The sequence below is a fragment of the Anguilla rostrata genome, chromosome 5 (assembly GCF_018555375.3).
Source record: "Anguilla rostrata isolate EN2019 chromosome 5, ASM1855537v3, whole genome shotgun sequence".
Lineage (NCBI taxonomy): Eukaryota > Metazoa > Chordata > Actinopteri > Anguilliformes > Anguillidae > Anguilla > Anguilla rostrata.
This window is the reverse complement of record NC_057937.1, coordinates 38,063,636-38,088,897: the sequence shown is the minus strand read 5'-3', so window position 1 is coordinate 38,088,897 and position 25,262 is coordinate 38,063,636. Positions and strand designations below refer to the sequence as shown.

At 40.8% G+C, this 25,262-nt stretch overlaps 1 protein-coding gene across 1 annotated transcript in view; it reads left to right on the top strand.

Annotated features, from left to right (window-relative positions):
- pepd (peptidase D) overlaps positions 1–25,262 on the top strand; it is a 73,507-nt gene that overhangs the window by 40,046 nt on the left and 8,199 nt on the right. The window contains exons 9-11 of the mRNA XM_064336105.1: positions 2,579–2,625; positions 22,687–22,755; positions 24,880–24,957. Of these exons, the coding sequence (XP_064192175.1) occupies positions 2,579–2,625; positions 22,687–22,755; positions 24,880–24,957 (194 nt within the window). The remainder of the gene's footprint in view (positions 1–2,578; positions 2,626–22,686; positions 22,756–24,879; positions 24,958–25,262) is intronic.

Genomic DNA, 25,262 nt, shown 5'->3' with positions numbered 1-25,262 from the left:
TGTTTTGTAGAGCAGATTATGGCCTGGAGCAGAATGGAAGTCTGTTTTTATGATTGAATTCCAAGTGGTATTTGAATGAGCTCATTCTCTTCCACCAGTTGAGAGATTAAATAATAAGCACTATGCCCAAGGACTCAACAGCCATGTAAATCACACGTTAAAAAGAGAGCGTGGGGTGATTTGACCCTATTGACTAGTTTGATGAGAGGGTGGAGGGTAGTACAGTGTTATTGAATAAGACGTAGGCGCACAAACACAGCGTAAGGATGATGTACCGTGCTATAGCAGCACCTGAATATGGGCCTGGCCCTCACTTCTGCCATGCCAGTTTGAAGGTAGATTTTATGTGATTGTTGCTGTGAGGCTCATCCATGAACCATGGCATGGTGCTTTTGACCGAACGAGCCATCGAGCACCACCATTTTTATTTTTAAAATAAATTTTGGCACCCGACATGGAGCTAAGCCATTTAGATTTTCACCCTAATTTGGAATGCCCAACTATCTCCACTACCGATTCAGGAAGTGTAGACATTCGCAATTCTCCTCCAAAACATGTGGTGTCACCAGTCTTCTTCTTTTCACCCCGCAGACTACAGCTAAGGTTGCATAGAGTGCAGTCAGAGGAAGGCCTTTTGTTGGTGGAGATTGACCAGCGGGTGTCAGTGAGAGCGATGAAACGTGGACCCCCTAACCAAATGCGAACTCCATTATCCTGGGCCGACACAATCGCCAAAATTATGCGTTGCCCTTTGGAACTGCTGGCCACAGTTGGCACTATTATTTCAGTTTTATTTTTTAAGTAACCTTTGTAAACTTCTCTGTTTGTGCTGAGTAATGGAAGAGTTCGGCAGTGTAATGTTATTATTCAGCTTTACTTTTGTTTTGTCTAAAGATAACCTTGCTTGACTACAAAAGCAGTTATTGTGTGCTGTATCAAAATAAGACTTGAATGTGATCATTCAGCCATCTGAAAATCTTAAATACTAAATCCTGATCTCACTGTGATTATTATGCCAAAAATATTATTCTGATGATCTTAACAAGCCTCGGTCCAGGACTTTATCACCATAATTTATTTTTTGCTGAAATGTCAAAGCCCCCGAAGGAAACAATAAATTTGCATGTACAATGTGCCAATGAACTAAATAAAAGTGTGCTCTCAAGGTGACTGCACACCTCCCGGCTGCCATTTGACTTGACAGGGTCGGCTTACCTCAGCCCTCCGTCCTCCTGGGACTTCATTAAATTTTTGACTCCGGCACCTGAGTCTCTTTGAGTCATCCGGTCATGTTTGTGCCCGTCCGCTTTGCTGTGATGCCATGTCCTCTTCTGAGTGCCAAGCTGATCCCTCTGGGTCTGTCCTGGACCTTCTGGTGCCATTTTCTGTGAGCGGGGTTTTTCATAGGTTCACAGCCTTTGCCTCAGTGACTTGCACTGTAGTTAAATAGTAACACTGAGGATGATGATGATGATTCTTGACTCTCAGTTATGGAGTCTCAAGTGTGGGATTTTGGTTCTTTTTGTTAAACATGTCAGAACAACTGCTTGTACCATAGTGCACTGGCAGTAACAAGTGACTGGTGTGAGTATAAGTGGAATGTGTATTATATTCAGCAAGTTATTTTTCATGTGTCATCTCACACACTGCTGTACCTCGCCCCTCTCACAAGCCTCAGGTTGTTGGGGACAGCTAATCCAAATACCATAGTAGACCTGTAGTGTTATGGAGGTGCATTCAGTTTCTTTTCTCCAGAAGCCCTTCAGCTTGAGTTGGAATGTAAGGTTCTTGAGCACCACCTGCTGCACACAACTCTCAGAACAGCTGTCTTCTTCTGCAGAGATCTCTTTTTGTTTGCTCTTGTGATACCGTCTACAAACGGAGGGGTGTCAGGGCCAGACTGGGACACCAAGGTTCCATTATGACGTTACAATGTAATTACAATGTTATTCATGTTTTTCAATGAAAAAAGCATTAACTTCCCTCCTTCAAGAGAAAATGTTTAGAAGGTGTTGACATTTATGCGGTCTTCTCCAATAGTCGAAAACTCATGTTCATGTGGGTTTGTTTTGACTTCAGTTTATACTGCGAAAACGGAAACGAAATGTATGGAAGCTGTGCTGCCCAGTGAGTTTATAAAGTTGTTGTGGAGTCACTCAGCTGTTGGAAAGTGATCCACTGTGGGGAGCACACGAACATTTGGCAACTGCTGTTATACCTGTCCTCTTAAATTGTGCAAGTCTTGAATTAAATCACAAGTAGAAGGTTACAGGTATAGGAACTTTCCGGTACCTTTCTGGGCCTGGTCTGGTGGGTAGAAGTTGGATCAATACACTACAAATGGGTCGATTACTAATTTGAGTCCCCCCATGCAGCCAGTGATGCGGGGCACTACACTTTCTGTACTGTGATCCCATCTCTGTCTGTAACCCTCCCTACTATTTTCCTTGTCTGAATATTCTAAAAATACATAAAAGGATTATAAATAAAATTGTGTGATTCAAGCTTAAAATGCCATTGATGTGTTAGATATTTAATCTGCTGCATGTTTCTCAGTTTTCCCTTTTTTTTCCTTTAGATAATGAAGCATGTGAAACCTGGACATAAAGAATACGAAATGGAAAGGTAAAGTGCTGTTCTTATTTTTATTTAAAAAGGGAACCTTCATCAACATCGGCACTGAACTGCAGAACTGCAGTACAAAGATATTTATTCCAAACAATGACATGTCAACACTTTGTTTAGAAGCAGTTGTTTCCTATGATATAGTAAAGAGAAAAAAGGAAGTTGCACACTCTACATCCTCCCATAATTTATTCATGAAGTAGTAAAAAAAGAAAAACAACGTTTTGGCACACAGTGCCTTCGTCAGGGTTACGGAAAGGTAAACCAGACAATTTGTAGACACCTGTGAAATTAGTGGAATAAACAAGAGGTGTGTGGTGTGGCATGGGTAATTCAGAAATGATCCTTCTCCCTTTCCCATATGGCACTCCCCAGAGTAACGGTTGTTCTTTTATGTCTGATGCAGCGTCTGTCTGAGAATCAAATGGATATCAGCGGTCACGTTAATGCAGGGTTCTGCATTTTTTATGCAGAAAAAAAAGCTAAAATGCAGGGGGAAAAATACACTGCATTTTATTACAGATATTCCAAGGTCTTTTTTTAAGATTACAAATAATTGCTCCCGTGTCTTAGAGCCAGTTGTCTATGTTAATGTGAATAAAAAGTCAAAAATGAGATGTCATGCTTTAGCTAGCTAGCCCAATATGAGTATATTAATACAGAAATCGCTTCTGACAATTTTTAATAATATTAGCCCGTGTGGAAAAAAGTTGTGTGGCTCCTCATGTGCTGATTTGATAATTGATTGTGTACTTTGGAGAATATGTTAGTATTTTGTAGACCACTCAGTGAACTTCAGAACTGTGAATGAACTAGAAAGGACATGTGGTCATGTGGTTCCATTCAGCCCTATTCAGTCTGGTACTTCTTCAAGTGGAGCCACCGAAATGGCTGCCATGGGCTGGATATAGTAATACTGAGGAGTGCTTTTTATTAATCCAGCACCTATCTACATTCAGTGCATCTCTAGAGCTAGCCGCAATACTTTGCATGGCACTGAAATGTACATGGATTATAACTACTGCCTCTCATCAGAAATGCCACTTGACATTAAGAATAAAACTGGCTTATAGTAATAGTTAGGAAAGTAGGAAACATTTCAATTGCAGTGGTATATCAACAGGATTATATTTTGCTGTACTACACCTCTGGTTGTTAATGCTAGCTTACTTAGCTGGGGCGACATAGCTCAGGAGGTAAGACCGATTGTCTGGCAATCGGAGGGTTGCCGGTTCAAACCCCGCCCTGGGCATGTCGAAGTGTCCTTGAGCAAGACACCTAACCCCTAACCCCTAACTGCTCTGGCGAATGAGAGGCATCAATTGTAAAGCGCTTTGGATAAAAGCGCTATATAAATGCAGTCCATTTACCATTTACCATTTAGCTAGCTAACAAAGTTATCACTAGCTAAGAATTACAGTGGCAGCTTACACTGTGCAAATCGGACAAAATGACCACGTTCACATGATATATCATCTTGACCAATCAGAGAAAAAACTATGGGCCATAAAAAAGTGTCGTTTTGCGATGGCAGTTTCCTTTTTAGTTGTTATACAGTTCTGTGCCCCAGACTGTAAATACCACTGTGCCCAAACTGAGCCCAGACTTTATGACCATATAAGGGTCCATCCATTTCCCTAGTGCGCAGGGAGTCTCTGGCTCCAATTTGTACAACATGGCGGCACAAAAACCTCACTTCTACGGCTTCTAAATGCTTGTGGGTGACATCACAGTCACTGTACATATTTTTTTCCAGTTTATGCTTGCTAGTCACTGTCAGAAGCTGAGAAATACTGCTCTGAACACTTACAAATGTTCCTGCTGGCCTTAATGTCCCTATGTATTGCTTGGATGAAGGTCTCCCTCCCTAACTGATTTGCGGTAATGAGGAATGGGAGTGGATGTGGCAGGGCAGGTTCAGGTGTGTTGGTGAGATTGTGTGTGGCAGCTCAATGGGGCCCAGGGGCTGGGAGGGAGGTCGCAGCAGGCTGCTGCTTGCTGGTGTGAGGAATTTTCGGGGACAGAAGGACAGAACCCCTGACCTCGTGTTCACAGGGTGTCATCACGGCAGTGATTGTGTGAGAAGAACAGATACCCTGCACCTTTATTCTACTGCAAACTAAAGACTGAACACTACAGACTATATCTCATAAAACACTGACTACGCTCTCCTATACTCTCCTAAAAATACTACTGCACACCACGAATGGCTACAAACCAGCACCCTGGCCTGTATTCAGTAAACATTTGTCCTCATCTTTGGTGTATGTAAGGAATCTCTAGGTGCAGCTGACTATAAAAGTAACACAGGTGTTAATCATTATATTTTAGAAAGGTTTGTGTATTCCGTTCCCCTGCTGCTGTGAACAAATAGATTTAAGTGACTTTTTGTTACCTTCCTGTTATGTCCGAACCATTTCTTTTAGATTGCTGTAATCATTGGTTTTACACACCACTCTTATTAAGTGGTTGATGGTATCATCGTTTTCTTCAGCTTGTTCCTCAGTTTTAGCTGTTTTCTTCAGTTTGGTGAGTTCCGTAATCGCAACCATGAACTACTTCTGAAGAAAAATATCAACTCTTGCGTGCCAAAACTATGCGAAAATCTTTATTGAATAGACAACCTTATTCTAAACAAGCTGAAAATGAACTCTCTACAGACAACTCCAATCTCTTTGTTAGTTCACAAACTGAAATATGTTGTTTTGTAGGTGAGCATGACATGAAATAAATCAACCATTATGTTCTTGTCCTTTTCTAGGAATTGCTGTCTAAGCACTGAATATTGTGTCATCCCCTAAGTTACTTACTAGAGCTGAGATTTTCTGGTCTGGTAAACACATAGTGATTTCTTCTTTTTTCCCCCCGGTATGCCAAAACCTTGCCCAAGACTATGGCTCATGAAAATAAGGCCACAGTACTTTAGCCTCAGGTGCTGCTTTCATCGGTCAAACATGCTTGCAAGTTGGTCGATTTGGTATTGAAAGAAATTCGTATTTTTCTTTTTTCCAATTTCATCCCTTCCAGTGGGCATTCAGGTCTCCAACAAAGGGCAGTTGACATAATATTGTTATGCTCAGCCTATAGACTTTTCATGGTTAATGGACTTTCTTCTTAAGTTGCTGAAGTTGTAGTGAAATTCCCAGTGGCCTGGCCTAATATGAAGTGGAGCTGGCTCCTTTTGGACAGACAGGGCTGGGTTGACTTGAAGACCTGCTTCTCGTGTCCCTGCTGCTGGAGGGCACACCCACTCAGCGAGGGAAGGAGATGGAGAGCAGGATAGAGAGAAGGGGCAGGACAGGTGTTTCAGCCCCCAGGATTAGGGGGAGGGGTCAGATCTCAGGGGGTGGGAAAGCTGATTAAAAAGAGCAGATCCTCTTTCTGCCAGTGGCTGCTATGCTGCTGTTCTGGAGTGGTGCCTTCACCGTCTGATCTGAGGGATGTGGAGCCATCCTCCAGCAGGGTTCTCCCATAATGCACTGCCCACACACTCACCGTAGCCTGGCGCAAACCCTGCCTACAGTGCAACTCAGTGGTGCTCTGCAAAAAAAAAAAATTTAAAAAATAAATAAAAAACCCTGGCTCTATCAGTAAAAATGTACAAATACCTTACAGATCCTGCACAGTTTTCTCTATATGTCAGTTACATAGATATGAGTGTATATAGTCGAATTGCACTATAATGGGTGTCATTTTAAACTGCAATATGACTTTTAACCCACATTACGTGACCTTTGGCCAGGCAGATGTGATACACTTACAATAAAACGATAATAAAATTTGTCAAACCAAAATGAGTTGAGTTAACATTCTGACTTCAGACTTACAAAGATGTACGTATTACTGCTTGTAACATTTCAGTTATTTAGGTTGCATCATATTTTTGATATTGATATATTCACGTTGGTCATAAGAGACAACTGTTAGACATTATTAGCGTACCCTGGGCAGTGTCAGTATAGTGTAGTGGCTCATAGTGGCCTGCTTTATTAAAATTCATGACACTCACAATTAAATTGAGTTTCTTTCATGAGGTTTGCGCTATTCTCTAATGTAGGCATTTCACATGTGTACTGACATCCTCAATTATTTTTCGTTTTTATCTTATTATATTCAAAGAAACCATATAGGCAAAAAGACATAAAGCAAACTGAATCAAATCCGCACTAGTTCAGTCTTTGGTGATGAAATACATCTCTCAAAATTGTCACTGCTCTTTTAAACAAAGTTTAAAATGGGTCAGTTTGACCCAAACCAAACACAAGGATGAGTGCAGAAAAACAGGCTTGAGGCACAAAGATATGAAAATGAAGTAGTGTACTCGAGTAAATGCAAGGACAAATCCGCTTGCCATCATTTAGAAAACAATTTTAAATGTCCCAGCCATATGTTTTGGTACCGGGCTGTAAAACGTACTCAGGCAGGGCACATGGACAAACAGATTAGGCTGTGCAAAAGATTTCTGATTTGATTCGCATGCGAAGCTTAGAGAGTGAATGTTGTTTTTCAAAGCGCAAATTTTAGAGGCGGACATTGTGTAAACTGGGCTCTTCTGAACACCTGCGCTTCTGTTTGCAAATGGCTTTCGCGGAAGCTGTTGTAATGTTTAAGTAACGGTGCAGGTGGCACGGCGTCCTTTTGTTTTAAGAATAATCCTGAGCTAGCATACTTTTTTTTGGCAAATCATGTAAGAGTTTGTGAAAGTTTTTTAAACTTTCGTTTTAAAGACAACAGCTTACCTTCCTCCCAGTAGCCCCTTAGATTTAGATTTGTACCCATATTTTTCATATGTCGCTAGTGTTTACTGTGTGCTTGAAGTGCTTGGAAATAAGTGCAGAGTATATAAAGAATAGAACAAGGTAATAAGATTCCAATATTTATTCCTGTTACATTGCAATGCAAAGCTGATAAACATGTTTATTTGTCTTCTCACGCTTCAGCTGAAAAATAAGACTATTTTTCCCTTTAGAGGAACTGACTCCATTCTTTGAATTTAAAGTGGGTGTTCAAATTGTGACCTCTGTGGATTGAAGTTGCTGGGCTGTTGTGTGGGAGAAGGATATTGCCCTGGGTTGCTGCCCCAGCTTGCTCTTTGGTCTGAGGCAGAGGAGTCTGATGAGAGGGTGGTCCTTTGGGAGCCATTAGATCCTGTGAAAGATCTTCCCCAGGTTAGAGCCGTGATGGTTCAAGCAGTGCATCAGCCTCTCATCAGCAAAGTTCCAGTTTCTCAGCATTGTGTTTATAATGGCGGGACTCCTATGTCACTACTCCTACAGTAACGCTGTACCATTGATTGCTACAGTTTGAACTCTTGTAAATGTCATCTAGTTTGGCTGTAGAAGTGTAGGCAAGTCCACTTTAGCTGTTTCTGTTACTGTATTTCACAGCATGTTGATCCAGGTCCAGCAAGAAGCTGAATTTTCTTGTTTTTTATGCATTTGTCATAATTATAAGTGAGCTTCATAATGACAAATATCTTTTCTTGGTTTGGTTCTCAGCTTTTATTTAAGGGTATTTCTTATACACTTTGGTTTCACAATGTAGAAATGACAGCATTTTCTTTCCATAACCCCCCATTTCAGCATACCATAATATTTGGGACCTATTAATGTTATGTAAATTAAATGTAAATACAAGTAGTCATATTTAGTCATTTGTCAGATATTACTCGGGGGGGATGGGTATGCTTTGGATCTTGGGCAGTTCCTTTTGACCTCCGTACTTTGCTCTTGCCATCATTCTGATACGAATAACTCTTTCTGTTATGATAGTTTTGTACTTCAAGTGCACTTCTTCTATATGGTGTTGATTGTGATATTACTGCACTATTAATACACTTTATACTACCATAAAATAAAAAAAAGCTATTGAAAGTATATTTTCGTATATTATCACCCTTTAAATTAAATTATTATGGTATATGCCTCATAAATTTGCTAATATCTAGTACGTTTTCATTATCTTTTAGTGTATTCATTGCGTATTCAAATTTATAAAGGAATTCATGTTTTTAGTTGCCCTTCCAAACTCAGCTATGCATGGATTTGGATCAAACTGAACAAATGCTATGTGGTCTGCTCCTCCAAAACCCTATCGATTTCTAGGCCATGATGTCACAGGTCCAGGATGCTGGTGAGTCCTGTTGTGATTTCTGGGTTCTGTTCTCCAGTTCATGAAAAAAAAAATTTCTCACTTTTTTTTTTCCAGAACTCCATTGATCCTCAAGATACATAACACACAGTGGTTTAATATTAAGGAAACATTAATGGCAGATCTTATTAGTTGTGTACTTACAATTGCCCCTCATGTAATATCAAAACCTTTCCATTATATTTTATGGCAATTTGTCTGTCCAGTAGATGGTAGTTTTTGCCTGTGCCAGCAATCATTCATGCTTCTGCATGTCATTACATGCAAATTTATACAATATTTTGTTATAGATGATGGTTACTGTTCTGCATTACAAATAGCTGTGAGAACAATCTGTTTTTTTATATTTCACAGCTATAGAACATGACAACCTGATATTTTTGATAAATTTGAACCAGTGAAATAGTCTGAACATTAGAAATGAGGAAATCCAAGTGTCATTTTCTCATGAACCTACAATAATTTTTTTTATTTTATTTAAAATGTTTTTAAGTCCTATTGCTTTTCTGCTAGATAGGAAAAATGTGTCCCATATAATGGATTGCAAGGAGTAAAAACAGATTATTTTATGTGTGTGTGTGTGTGTGTATTCCACATTGACAGCTCTGACAGAGTATTGAATGCTTTGTAAATGTGTTACAATGCAAGCTTGTCCTCCAAGGAACAAAAGAAACTCTGTGACAGGAATTCTCCCAGTTTAGCAAGGCAACAGACCCGTTGTTATGGTTACACCTCATAGAGTAGCTGGGTGTGCAGGTGACTGGGGAACTGAGACATCTGAGATGAAAGACACAGCTGTAAGCCATCCCACAATTCATTTCTGCGTGGCTGTCACAATAAAAGGAAAATAGCAATAGCCGTGAACCTTATTGGTTGTTACAACTGGACGTTTGCTCTCCAAATGAAAAAACATTCTTCCATTGAATCCAAGTACTTTCTTAACATGTTTTTGTCAATATTATTATTTTCTGTCATTAGAGCTTGCTTACTGTCTGCTTTTACACCTATGATTTATCTATTGGCTATAGATAAATAGCCTAAATGTTGAAGAACAGTGTATGTATGTGTGTGTGTATGAGCATGTGTGTGTAAGCAGTTAAAGTATTTAAATCCGCATCCACAAATACACATAATTGAATTACTGGATCTGATTCTTTGTGGGGAAAAAAGAGTCGATTTCAGTTGCATGTGGCCAGAAATCAGAAACATAACAATTAATGCAGACTGAGATTCTGGTCAGTGGTCCTTCTTCCCAGCATCCTCTTGGCTTTTTGGTATTTGCCTCATGCACATTGTTCCCTCCCGAACCCGCAGCAGCGCTGAGCAGATGATACCCACTGTAATTAGAAGCGGCTCCCACATTTAATGAAGAGGAGCTCGCTGCATGGCAGAAGCGCTTGAGACGTTGCCAGCGGTTTCGACTTCAAAGCGGCAGACAGGGCTTCACAGCAAAAGCCCGGGAAAGCTGCGAGGAGATAACTAGTCGCTGCTTTTTTATTTGATTTGTGGGGTGCCAGGGCACTCGATCTATAAGGTCCTGGACAGGGGGAGAGGGGGGAACGTGAGAGGGCCTGGGAAGGGCTCTGAGGGCCGCCTTCCTGGCCTGCTCTTGTGTCTGGCTTTCCCCGCTTGCACGCAGCGCATCAGCCGTAGGTGAGCTTTGTACGTATGACATGACCAACATTTTTTAATTCCCTCTTGGATCCGCAGTTTCAGAAAAGGGCATCTGTTAAAGCAAATGCGCGTTTTGGTAAAAGGCCAATGCAGTCATCCGGAAAATCTGAATTGTCGGAAAAAGCACGGCAGAAAGAGAGTGAGAAAGGAAATCCATATAATAATAATAAGAGGGTGCTTATATACCGCTTTAGTGTTTGCCCTCTAATGGTGATAATAACAATAATAATGCAAACTGTTCATTTCTGTCTTGGTGACTGATTAATGTGTTACTTCTAAGCATAACAAAGCATAACAATAAAACATAATTCACAGACTGTTCCTTAGGTCCTTTCATACTCCAGGTACTTCTACTATACATTGTGCCAGAGTGAAACTCGATGATGTCAGTTCTGGACTGCATGTTGAATGGATATTCAATGTAGAATGACTGCATTCCTTTTAATATCCCATCAGACATTTCTATTAATTAATTTTTAAATTCAATTTATGATAACAGCTGTTAAATGCATGCTCTCATAAGGAATATCGAGCTAATCGCTGATTGGGAGGGTTGTTTTGTGTTGGGTTTCATTTTTAAGCTGTTGGGCACATTTCTGAAAATCATTTGGGGCATTTGCCTGAGCAGCTCAGGTGCAGTGCAATGTCACTGCAGTTATGAAAGATTGAATCACATTTTGATTAATATGTTGCCTCAGATTGCTTTGTCTATCCTTGTTTATTTTATCAAAGCCTTATGCTTCCTGCTTCCATCATTGCTGTTAAGCTGCTTTTTAAATTGGATGCTTGATCTTCTTTTTAAACCTTCCGAACCTTACATGCTGGATTGGACAGCAAGCAAGCTTAACTTTTAGGGTTGAACACTGAGGATGAATCGGGGAGATTATCTGCGCTCATTGTCCATGTCTCAAGGTTAAATGAAGATACTGCCTCATCCTGCTATGTTTAAATTGTGTTTTATGTGTTTCTGTATAGACTGTATAGATTCTTTTGTTCACATTGATATTTTTACATTTGTATCAAATAACTGTGTTGGCATGTCTTATGCAGTATTGGCTTTAATTACCCTAAATATGACAAAATAGAAACCATATAATTGAGTTGGTGAGCAGCATACTGCCTTTGTGTAAAAGCTATTTCAGCTATATCAGGCACCCGTTAATCACAAGTGACCCATTATGTGTGTGCGTCCATGTGTGCGCGTATGTGTCTATATATGCATGCATCAATGCATGTATGTCTGTACGTATTATGGCTGCACAATATACCTAATTGCAGCCAATCAGTAGCAAGGTCGTACAGGTTCTATTCAATCATGCAATGTTTTTTTTTCAATCACATGGAAGCTGCTGTTGATTGGCTGTCTCATCAACACCCAACAGATATCGGTGGTGATTTCATGTCACATCAGCCTCTAACTTTTGCTTGTTCTCTACCGTGTTCTCAAGTATGAGTAAAGAAAAAAGCTATTCGAATGATTCTTATTACACTTTAAAAAAGTGATTATTATATATTGTGCAGTACAAATGTATGTAAAACCATAGGCATTGGTCTACAGAGATGTGGGAAAAAAAGTGATATGGTCTGATGAGTCATCCTTCATCATATTCTTGAAGTGGACGAGTGCATGTGTGGCGTGTACCAAGAGAATGGTACAGGCGTGAGTGCCTGACCCCTACAGTGAGGGGTCAGGTGGCTCTGTTATGCTGTGGGGGGCATTTTCCTGGCATGATTTGGGTCCACTTTTCCCCTTAGAGGGAAGGCTCATTGCAAATCAGGACAAATTTATTCTGAATGATCACCTAAATCCTATGATGAAGCATTTCTATCCCGATGGGAGTGGTCTCTTCCAAGATGACAATACCCCCATCGACAGGGCATGACAGGTCTCTGAATGGTTTGATGAGTATGAAAAATGATATGAATCATATGCTATGGCCTTCACCAGATCTCAACCCATTTGAACACCTATGTGAGATTTTAGACTGACGTGTTCGACAGCGCATTCCACCATCATCATCAAAACACCAAATGAGGGAATGTCTTTAGGAAAAATGGTGTTCCATCCCTCCAGTGGAGTTCCAGAGGCTTGTAGAATCTATGCCAAGGTGCACTGAAGCTATTCTGGCAGCTTGTGGTGGACAGAACACCTTACTATGACACTTGTGTTGGTTTTTCTTTTAATTTGTCACTCATCTGTATATATATATATGTATGTATGGATGTATGTATGTTAAACTGACTCTGAAATACATCTGCCTTGCTTCTCTGTGATCTTGCATTGCAGGGGGTGGAAAGCTTGGCAGTGCTCCTTTTCTCTGAGTGTTCAAGGTGCCAAGGAGAATTTTAAAGCTTAGAACTGTTTCTTTTTCTGATGCAATTAAGGAGTGGATTCCAGGATGGCCATACTGCCTTCAGGGAAACTTTGAAGTACACAAATTAGTGTTACATCTTCAAAGTGCATTCTTGCCATGCAGGGTTCTGTGCTTTTTAGATCCGGAATCCCAGAGCTCTTTGTTAAATGACTCCTTTTTGGCATGTTCTTACTGCTCTTGTGTTTCTTACTGAATGCAGTAGCTCAGCCGAGGCTGATCAACAGATCTGCAGTGTTGATGTATCTTTGTGGGAAGATCTGTGGTTATAATCACAACTGTGCCCACAGCAGACCCTGAAAGCACTTTCATCCATCCAGCATGGCTGAGATCCTTTCAAGCACAGTAGGCTGTGGACTGTAGTGTGTGCTGTATATTATGCATATTCCCAAACAGAGATATCTTGTCATGAGTACGCCCTGTGCATAATCCTCCTTTACTTTCAACCCTGAAATAAAGAGCAAATTAACGAGAGGCTTTTTGAATGGCGATTGAGCTTCCTTTCATAAAGCGTAGATCTTTAAAACAAATGTAATACGAAACATTCAAACCCCCTGCCTGAGGGATGAGTTCGCGAAGGGAGAATGTATCGATTAGAAAATAGTCTTAGCCGGTAATGATGCCCACATGAGAAATAACAGGGGTTTGGGTGTTTATATGAGTTGAATAACACAGGTTCCAGTAACTGCTGCAGAAATCATCAAGTCCACTGGTAATCCAGCAGTATGAAAACAATTCACAGAATTTGCAAAAGGCTTGACCATAGAGTTCAAGTAAATTGTTTACGTGCCACAGCCTGACAGGCCAGTAGCACTGCAGTGAGCCAGTTGTGGTGGATTTGTTTTTGCTCAAAGACATCATTTTATACCAATTGATGGTTAATCAATGCCAGGGCCACTGGGATCTCTGTCCTCAATCTCTCTTGAGTTTGCTTTTACTCTTGATATTTCTACTCTGTTATTTCACCACCACTATCCTCTGTGTTCAAAATTTTTGCTGTCTTAATTATCATGGAATGCAACTTTCCTTCTGGTCTGTCACCAGTAGCACCAAGTGACTGGCTTTGCCCATGTGGCCTTAACTGCAAGATTTTTTTCTCTCCCCACCATCTGATCCGTATATTTTATCTCCGCCCCAGACTGCATGTCTTCACAAACAAGTTTTTTTTTTTCCACAAACAAAAAATCTGTTTCCTCTTTGTTAACCGATCCAGTATCTCACCAAATTACAGACAAGGTGGATTTCAGCAGGGGGAAGGGAGCAGGACTTGGTCAAATGAGTCAGTCCAAAAAAATAAATAAAAATAAACTACCTTCAGCACAAAGTGAAACTAACACCTTCTGCCGCCACCCTCTCTTTCTTTCCTCGAACTAATTTACCACACTGCAAAGTTGCAAATTAATTCACAGGAACACCACGATGAAATTCTTTTTTTAGCGATTTCTTCCAGGCTGCAAGATGTTCCCTCACAAGTTACAAATGCATCACTTTGCTTGACGTCAGACCTGTCATTTCTATATTCAGGTTACCTCACCTGGAAACAGTGCTATATGTAATCCAGGAAAATCAGACCTGTTATACTAGGCATTTTCTGGTTCATTTATTATTTTCCTGCCTTCAGTGCTAAATGAGGAGTAGTGTGATGCATTATCTGACTCCACTGTGAAATCCACTTTTTAATCATTTATATTCTGTCAGTTTCATTAAAAATTTTCTCCACATCTTCTAAAGGTGGATCTAACATTACTTTTCAAACGACGACTGAAGACTCACCTCTTCAGGCTGCACCTCTCCCCATCCCTCCCTTCCCCCCTGTAAATGACTAAGCTTAGGGTTGTAACTAGGCAGCTGTTTCGTAGGTGACTTAGGTGCATTAACTGTCTTAACGACTACTTGTATTTTTTCCATAGATTGCGTTGTTGCCGTTCTCGTTGTTAGTGTTAATCAGTTTAACCATCAGGGTCCAAGTTGAATTATGCGGTTGTTCCCTGCACTTGGACCGGTACTTCTCTCTAGGGGTTTCGTCATACTTGTTCCTGGTTATGGTTATACACTTTGTTGTACGTCGCTCTGGATAAGAGCGTCTGCCAAATGCCTGTAATGTAATGTAATATACTGTAAAATTAACTTTTTGTTGGTAATTGGAGTCCCTAGAGGCCTGTTGAAAGCCACCTGGATGTCTTCTCCACTAGGTGTGTAATTAGTTAACTCCAGGGACACGTGTCTCTTTATTTTTGGAAAGAAAAGCAGAGAGGGATCAGGATTGGCCAGGGCTTGGTTAGACCGCTGGGGGCCGGGACATGCCTTCTACCCCCCCAGTGGGGCTTTGAAGGCCGGGCACATATGTGATGTCCCAGCTCCAGGCTCCTGGAGGCCAGGCTTTGTTTTCTAGCCTAGCGACAGCACAGTCACACTGGGATGCACATTCCCCACCAAGGTTAGATTGCCTTACACTTCATTAATCCCAGGAGGTAAACTTACTATCCACCTTGGCCATGACACTTGGGGGCTATGCATATTTTCCATTTGCTTGAATTTTGACTAAATACAAGGGTTGCATTTATCGCCAAAATTAAGTGAGGAAACAAACCCCTACAGCCCCTTGTGTGAAGACAAACCTTTGATACTTTGGTTATTTGTTAGTTATAATTGTCAGAACTTACACAGTGTATTGGACTGGTACAGAGCGACAAATTAAAATAGAGGTTTATTCCTTTTTATCCCAACACATTTGAAATATTTCTTATTCCTGTCTGATTGTATGTGTGAAGACCTCTGTATCCTCTACTGTAAGATTTTATCACATATCTCTTAATTAACTTGGCATGCGTAAGCTAAGTCTACAGGTAATAGCTAGGCTCACGTTGGTAAATGCAGTCTGACTTTTAAACAATTCCTATCTGTAAAATTAGTTGCCATCTCATAAGTGTCTTTACAGTTGTAGCTATTATTTTGGAATTAGGCCACGTTGATGCTGTCTTGCTGTTGATTCTGCTGACCTCTGCCAAGAAGCTTTTAAAAAAATGATGATAAAACAATTTACTGATAAGACTGGTTGGAATGAAAGCTCAAAACTATTTTTTAAGAACTTGTAAGGATAAACTCAGATGAAATATGAGCGAATGTGAGTGTGCTCGTGCAAACAGCATCCTCTGTAATAAACAGCTGTCCTGTGTCATTGATGCTGCTGGTACTTAACCTGTCACAAACAGAGGTTTTGTCCCAGATGCGGTCCCTGTCATAATTCTTTTCTCCACCTGTCATCTATTTATGTATTTTTAAGTAAATATGACCTTAAGCTCTGTATTAGACTGGAGACCGTGAACTCATAGGATTTCCAGTCAGGCTTGAATATACCTCTCAAGGTGATTTTTTATTTACTTCTTTTTTCCAGTATTGGTCTGTTGTGCATCTTCATCTCCAAAGACAAAATAAGAATTTCTATTTTACTTTGAAGAATGCTCTGTCCTCATACAACTTTCAAGGTCTTATTCTACAGTAACTGAGTTCCCCCCCCCCCCCACAGTTTTTTCTTTGATTTTTGCGCCATCAGTTCAATACAAATATGTCTTCAAGCAGTCAATCAGAAATAACTTCTCAACAAATAAATTAGGATAGCAGGCAAGATGGTTGCCATCCCATTTTCCTGTGCCCCCATTATTACGTAGATAACCAAGGTGGGAAAACAAACTGAAAATAGAAAAGAGAAGAGAGCAGTAGCTCAAGACTAGTGGTCTTAGCTTACAGTGTTACAGAAAGCTTATGTCTTACTCCAGGCATGAATATGTTGATTATTAATAGTCTAGAAAAGGAGGCCAGATTTGCCCATGGAACCTATCAGCCTGTGTTTAATTTTTTTGAGTTAGGGTTAGAACCTAATTTGCACATGCCTTATCTTGGAATGTTGCTACTTTTTCCTAGACTAGAGCTGTGGCAAAAATATATCTGTAAATCTTGGGTGTCTTAGATGAAAATCCACGCAGTCTCCTGTTCAAATATGACGGCGACATGGAAAATTGGCATAACTTTTACGATTTAAGATACAAGTGTGAAAGGGGCTTAACACTTTATCATCTAACACAAATCCATTATGCTACTTGTACAGTAGCACTATATTCCTTAACCCCCACTTGATCCTGCTTCAGCTTTTTATGAAACAGTAAGTGTAATGTGTATTGTTCACAACCAAGGCTGCAGGTGTAAATTGAGAATCATACAGCTTTGATTGCCCTGTGACAGATCTGGTTAAGGGACTCATAAATTGCAGTAATTCCATACAGTGCAGTAATGTGTTCCAAGACAGTGACTGCCAGTCCCTGACTGTGGTCATGATTCATGTGGTCTGATGCCTAATCGGCCAAAGTGTACCTCTAGGAGAGAGAGTTTCTGCCGGCTGGATAATACCTGGTCATCCAGGTGCTTACTAGCCTGCGCATGACCTTTGACCTTTGAGTTGTGCAGTAGCTACACCCACTTGTACTGGAAACACTGCTGTGTGTTTTCTTGTGCACCTCATTTTTTGCATTGGACGGTACATTGTAGCTACTGTACATCAAAGAATGCTCTGGAAGGTGAACACAGGATGGTGCAACTGGGAGGTGTTCGGCAGTTCACAGAAGTCAGCCTCTTGTCAGACCCCCAACAGAAAACAGGCTGTTTACTGTGCTGAAAGGAGTCAGCAGGTGTGGTAAAGAGACAGTGCTCAGTTGCAAAACATCCTACTGGATAAGCATTATGTGAACCTTAGGTTCTCCATAATACAGTGTAATCAGGGTTTGTATTGTTGGAAAGCCGATGTCATGGGGAACGAGTTGGTGTCTTTGGTGGTGGGGTGCTGACTAAAGATCTTGATACCTATGGGTCAGCGCCCAGCCAGATACAAAGGTTAACTCAGTGTGATATGCTTGCAGAGGTAGCGCAAGAAGAATCATTAATGTCCTGTTTTGTTAAGTTTGTGTCTTTATTTGGGCACTTGGTATTTTGCTTTGATCTTTTTGTATATAAGGGGAAACGTGGAATGGTTCTGGGAGACTGATCAGCACAGTCTCCTATGCATCATGCGTATAGCCATCTCATTATTAACATAGTGTACAATAAATTGCATTTACTTCAACCTGGCATTTCTACTTGACTCTTACCACTGCACACCTAGCAGTTTTAAGGTCCTAACATACCTGTCTGCACCCCGTAGTCACTCACCTATACACTAGTGTCACAGCAGGATAGACTATTGTATTTATGCAGGCTACACAAGCCAGAGGCACGTCTGTGTATACCAAGATAGATAGCAGTCTGTATAGAGCCACACTACTGACGGAAAGCAGTCTATGCATAACTGTTAGCACAGGGAAAGGTTAAAACATTTATTTTTGGAGTCAGATAATTGAGATAACATTAAACGAATCCCGTTCCAATAGCACCGGGTAAGACTACACGTGTCTTCACCACTCTTCTGCTGTTTGGTGTGTCGAAGGGTTTTCTTACAGTTGGTGATGGCGATGCTGTTTGGTATATCTGAGGGGTTTCTTATAGAGGAATGCTGGATGGTGGCTATTTGTACTTGTCTGCACTTTGTCATGTGCAGATCACAGAATGGAGCCATTTGCCAAAATTAATTTTAAGCTACAAATAGAAATATGTTAAGATGACATATCAATTTGATTGCAGGTAGTTTTTCAGAGAAAAAGTCCTTTGAATAGACTCTTTATACTGTATATCATAATTTTACCAACAGTTTGTTTATTAGTCTGTGAAATGTAGGCAATATCTCTTTTAAACAATCACTGTGCCACTATGTATGTATTTTTTCTTGTTTGTTGTATTTGAAAACATAAACTCATTATTTTCCAAAATCAAAGTTTTCCTCAATCCGTTGCTAATGGTAAGACACAAAGCAGGGAGTCTCGTCTGTCACACATCAGTAGGAAAAACTCTCTGATGTGTTTTCTTGGTGTCGGTTCTTTGTGTTTTAGGATATCTGATACTATCATGTCTGTAGTCAATTTTAAAAGCAAGAATTCCTTCTTTTCAAACTGATTATGCATGAAGGGGAAGTGGGGCAATCAGCCAGCATTTGCTTTGTTTAATGAGGCTTTTGTCAAGTGAAACCTGCCCTCATTATGAACCGGTTGTCTTCAACATGCACAGTCTTGAGCAGTGCAAGACCACTGTGCAAAATCCAGTGGATGAAATGAAATGGCAGTAAAAGGTTGGACCATTAATCAGTTGGTGTGCAACGCTAGTTAGACTGGCAGTGAAATGTAGCTGTGCTTCTGGAACTTTCCCAGTTATTTACACACGGGATCCCCCCCCCTTCTTCAATTTTTAAAATTTATATGTACCCTTTCCAGGTCACTGGAGCTACATGCGTATGGGCTTCCGAGTGCACATGGCATGTAGGTTCCCAAGGGGTATTTATAAGATGGAGAGCAAGGTTCTTTGGTTTTGTGTGGAAAATCCATCTCCTGCTCACGCTCTCCCCATGACAAATCGGAAATGACAGTCGGTATCGATGCAGACAAACAGGGTGCCCAGTGGGTACACTGAGTATTGATGAAATTGGTTAAGCTCCAGGATGAATGAATTTCAGCAGAAGATGGAAGCATTTGGTAATGTCCATTACATATTAACACCGTAGTGTTCTTCCATCGTCTTGGCTTGGGTCTTGAAAATGTACATTTTATATGTACATCCAATACTTCACCATTTGGCCAGTTGACTGATTTATTATGTATTTGATAAGAATTATTAAAAGTAGAAAAAGTTGCTATTTGATGGAGAATTAAACGAGGAGGTATAAAATGTGACATTGAGGTGGGAGAAGGGGATGCTGTGAATGCATGTTGGTTGTTCCGGCTCCCTGTCAGTGAATGGACAGCATGCTGCATCACAGGCAGTTGGAAATGTCTTGATATAGCAACAATTACTGTATCTGGAAATCAAGAATTCCTATTTATACAACCAACACTGAGTTTGTTAATGAACCCCCGCCTGTGTGCCTTTGTGTTGCTTTTCATTTTGAAGAGCATGTGGTGGTGATCAGATTTTATTGGTTGTTGCTACGTAGTTGTATAGATGTATCCTAATTACCATATCATGTGATTTATGAATTGGTTCAACAGCAAATCAATGATTTGGATCCTGGTTTACTATATGCGGCAGACTGGTCTAGGAGGATCAGGACAAATGAGAGGGATTTGGCTCTTGCAGTGGCAATTGCCTCCAGCACAGCCAGGGAAGCAGACCTTTCTATAGTCCTGTGCATCTACCTGTACAGTGAATGGAACGTCTCTACCATACCCTCAATGACTATTCAAACATTACTGCCTTGCCAGATGACTAAATTCTGCAACCTCAAGGTGGATGCCTGTCTATACTGGCCCCCAATGGGTGTAAAACACTGCCCACGATTGTCAGGACAGCAGAATTGTCAGCCATTTTCAAACATAGACTGAAAAGGAACCAACTTGAGACTGCATCTTGGTTCCCCTCCCTTCCCCATCTTCTAGCACTGCCACCTAATGTGTTTGTATCCAGCATGTGTATTTTGGTTCTTGGTTAGTTAATAGTTCACTTGCTTTAGTGATGTTGCGTCTGTACTCTCTGGTCTAAACATTTTGTTAGCTAAGTCTGGCACTGTAGCACACATGAATAATGTGAATTCCCTTATGCTTCTCCACTCTGGATAAGAATGGATTTTAAATAAATGCTATGTAATGTCACATAATATTTTCGGATGTAAAACGACTGAGAGGTTGACTGAAGCATTTCAATTGTGTTTGATTCTGTATGCGCACAGTGCATCAAACAGCACAACACATTATTATTAATTTAATCTTGTAAGTTTGTTGTCAGGATGTCTTTAGCCTGGTATGTAGAAACGGGAGTTTGAAAGCCAGGAATACATTTGAGCGAACACAGAACTCCATTCTCATGCTAAGAATGTCAGAATATATTATGTTTGCTGTTTATTGCAAATTTTACAGAGTGGATATCGTGATATTTGAACATCAGCAAAAAAGATCTCTCAGTAAGCAACAGCACAGAATACACTTTCCCCCACTTCGGGAATGGGATATGGTGGCTTGTGATTTTAATTAGAACTTTCATCTCAGAGGCTAAGAAGTACAAATAATCAGAACTTGGGTGGCTCACCTCCTCGGCCCCCCCAGCCCTCGCTAATTAAGTGTGCCACTTCACGGAGTGACATGGTCCTGGTTGCCTCTCGAAGCTGCGATCTCAGTCTCCTCTTCGCCTGCGGGCGGTTCTCAGTGAATTCTCCCCCCGTGATTGAAATGATGCTCTTGTGCACCTGAAAGGCTTATGCACCCCGGTCCTGAATTGCATGGCACGTTGCTTGGCTGAAGTCCGTGTCAAGCTAGAGATTGGTGGAAAAGTGCTCACCCTGAACATGTGCTTAGTTTAGCGCGCATTTGTGAGAAGGGCCCTGCTCCGGAGATGACAGTGAGCTTTTGCATTTTGTTTTAATCACCTATGCCGTCTCCTGTAGATGACAGTCAAATTGAATAGTATAGTGAGACTGTAAAACAACTGCGGGAAAACTGTTGAGCATCTTAATGCAATTTTGTGTGAATATTCTACACTAGTTGCACAGAGATGGAGAGGACCTGATGAAAAAGTACCCCTTTGTTTTAAGGCAGGAAAAGGAAATATGTGAATCAAGCCTGGCCTAACAAAGGTTAGTAGATACAGAGTAGCAGATAAAGCACAGATTGTGGAATCAATGGCCATTTCTTTCTGGAAACAAAGAGGCACGTTTTCACCTTGGGCCACGGCACAAAGTAATGCCCAGATTTACAACCGGCTATGGATCAATTCAGCAGCCAAAGCTCGAGATTGATTGAAGAGTCCTGGGAGGTTGGGTCAGAAGCTTCTGGAAGAGGCTCCAAACAGGGCCTGAGCTTGAAGACTCTCTGGGGACGAGACTTCTTGCACTGATAGCAGGATGAGCACTGCTCTCAAAACAAATTAGATAAATAGTAATATGTTGGAGTTTGTGAATATGCATCTTTTGTCTTGTGGGTTAATAAATCAACAGGTCTGCTTGTTTTCAGACACAGTACAGTGGCAACTTCTGCTATAGATCCCTTCCTTAAGATGTAAAAGATGAAACTGACTTTTGAAATCTTACAATTTAGTAGTTTGGGACTGGAAACTGCCCAGATTGGAAGCAGGAGTTTGCTGTGCAGTCATACATGATATTGTGGCAAAGTTGCTATATGGCATTACAGTAAGTGATTTATACGGGTCTTGGGATTATGCTTGAACTCGCATAAGTATCATTCTTTTCATCCATTTGTATTAAATGCTGTGGGATACAATAGGTCAAACATGAGATACACACGGTAGGTAATTGAGAGATATCTCCTGTGACATGAATAATGTCTGTGCCCGTGAAGAATCTTTCAATAAACCCTGTAATATATCGCTGCTCTTCTTGTCTCCCATTTCTCACACCATATAAATTCATAGTGAGGTGATTGAAGATCTCAGCAGCTGAAAAAGATTTCCTTCATGTGCAACAGGACAACTGGCCTCAACACATAATAGATATTTAATACTTCAATTTTGACAGATAAAGAGCGGTTACAAAAACGTAATGTAAATGGAAAACCTTATTTGCACTATCTTAGCTGTGTTAAAGAGGTGTTTCTTGTAGTTTCTGGAGATTACAGTCTTTCTGCTGAATTAATTGATTTACATTGTTATTAGACTACTGAAAAAAGCACACCATTGCATCCGATAGCTGACCTTACATTTGAGGTTGTCTCGCACCCAGTGCACTAAACCACTGTACAGACCTGTCTGTCAGCCATCAGTGAAGGTGCGATGTTCTCTGTTCCAGTCTGTTCCAGCACTACTGCTACTCACGTGGGGGCATGCGCCACACCTCCTACACCTGTATCTGTGGAAGGTAAGACTCATTCCAACTGCGTGTGCCATGTACACCTGATTTACAGACCAGCATTTAATGCACAAGTGTGTGGAGAGAGGTTTTTGGTTTTACTTTGAAAACTAAGCACTGTAATATAATGTTCCACTTAACTGCAATGCATAATGGTCCATTTTAACCAACTATAGGACACTAGATTGTATACTATTGCCTAAATATGTGAGTACAGTATTTATTAAAACTTCTATTCCAGTATTTCCTCTTTTGTGCTCTACTCACTGTCAGCTTTCCGAGTTAAACAGAAGCTGAGTTCAAAGCAGTTCTGCTCTTACTGGTACAAGCAGCTGGCCCTAGAGATAACAGTCAAGATGCCACATGATTTGTGTTTGTCACAGCCAGGTTGGCACAGTTTGTCGATCAGCACCGCCCCCCCCTCGCCCCCCAAACTCGGAGATAGTAACAGGGGCGTGATCGCCCATGCTAGCTCTGTGACTGTGCCATATCCGATCTCACCCCATGGTTCACATTCTGGCCATAGTCAGCTCAGCGAAGTCTTTCGAGAGACCTCCACAAGCATTACCTGTGTGTCTGGGGGAGGGGGAGGGGAAAGAGATACAATCGCAATCATTTGCATGTAATGATTTGTATTAGAGACATCAAAATGTGCTTTTTGACATTTACAATTCATGGGTCATTTGTTTCTACAAGAAGAGCGCTTCCGACTCATGCGGCACACTGACACACACACACGCACGCACGCATGCACGCACGCACACACACACACAGATGGATGAAGCTGACTGAACTCAGAACAGAGGTGTCTGTAGAGAAGGAGCTGACGAAAGGTCACAGTCTATCCCAATGGCTATCATTATGCATTTGGAACATTATCACCTCAGTCACATGATAGAGGTAAAGGCTAAAGGCTGGAAATCACACACATTGTACTAGAATACCAATGAAGTGCATCCAGCTTTATCTGTGGCTCTCTCTGTGATTATGGCTTTTCATGTGAGAAGCTATTTTCCTTTATTATGTACAATTCAGATACAGATAATAATATACTTCATATAACTCCAATGCAGTCATTGTGCCTCCAGGGGATGTACATTTGTATATAACCTGATTATTCTTCAAAACAATTAAGTTTAATATTGTTTTTGTTAATATTGTCAAACTATTGCCTATCGTGCAGGCAACCTGAGATTGGTAAGCTCAAGGAAAGAAGTACCAGTTCAATATCAAAAACTGATATTTATATTTGTAATTGTGAATAAATGCTTTAAAATGAATCTGTTTGTATTTAGAGCCTGTGGAAACATAACTGTACAAGCTGTTTTGGACTGTTGGACTTACTGTCTGTTTTATTTCTTCAGACTATGAACCCCCAAATGTACGATATCTACCATTGTAAAGCCAGCAGGTCATCAGAAGCATCTCTAAAAATCAGCATTGCAAAAAACAACTGTTTAGCCTATCAAAAACGTACAGTTCAATTTGAATACCAAGAAAACCCACAAAAATGGACACCAAAAATCTCTAAATCTAATCCAATGTAAAAATATAATTTAATCAAATCTTTTCATAATTGAAATAGTGGATGGTGTGCTGTGTATGACTAAACTCTGTCTCCTACTTGAATGGAAGTCTTATCTGCATGAGCATGAGTTGATGAGTTTAGTGCATTCTCATATACACTCAGGTTTGGACTACCATGAGGTACATTTGACTGCAGCACTTGGTGCAGTGATACGTCCCACAATCTAGAATGGGCCACTGACCATGCCTGTGCCAACTGTGGCTTGAAGTACCATGCATAATTTCACATAGCATTGCTCAGGGTGGGAGGGTCTTATAAGCCTGAGGCTGGGAACACCACGGACATAATGTAGACAGTTGACTTCTATGGTCCATCAGGTCATCTGCTAGCAGCACCTGCTACATGGGTCTTGCATTGCTCTGGCACTGTGTCTGCCCAGCTCATCTGGTAGATTAAAGAGTTAAAAGAAGGCTGTGTTTCGGATGACACAGCTGCTAATGTGCACCCTTTGAACTGACAGAGTACCAAGCTGGGGAGTAAGGACAACATTGGGCTAAAAACTGGAGATGTAAAATGTGTTTTAACAACATTGTCTGTTTTAACAGTGGACACAACAGTTCAGTCCTGCACTACGGCCATGCTGGAGCCCCCAATGATAAAACCATCCAAGATGGAGACATGTGGTGAGCCTTTTATGCCATTACTTTGTAATCAGCTACATGTTTATAAGCTCAATCATAAACCCTTTGGACTATTTGACAAACCTGGTGAAATTGGCCAGTCAAGCTTCTAGCCTTGATTTTGCACAGCATTATTGCACATCGTGATACAGTACATCATTTTTTACGTGATGTTTGCTTGCCAAGCTGTACAGAGAGGGCAGTCAATTTGTGCAACGACTATGATGCTCGTCTGGAATACTGAGTGAAAAGAAGCAGCAGCTGGCTACATGTGTGTTTAGCAGTGCCCTCCTGAATTGGTTTACTGG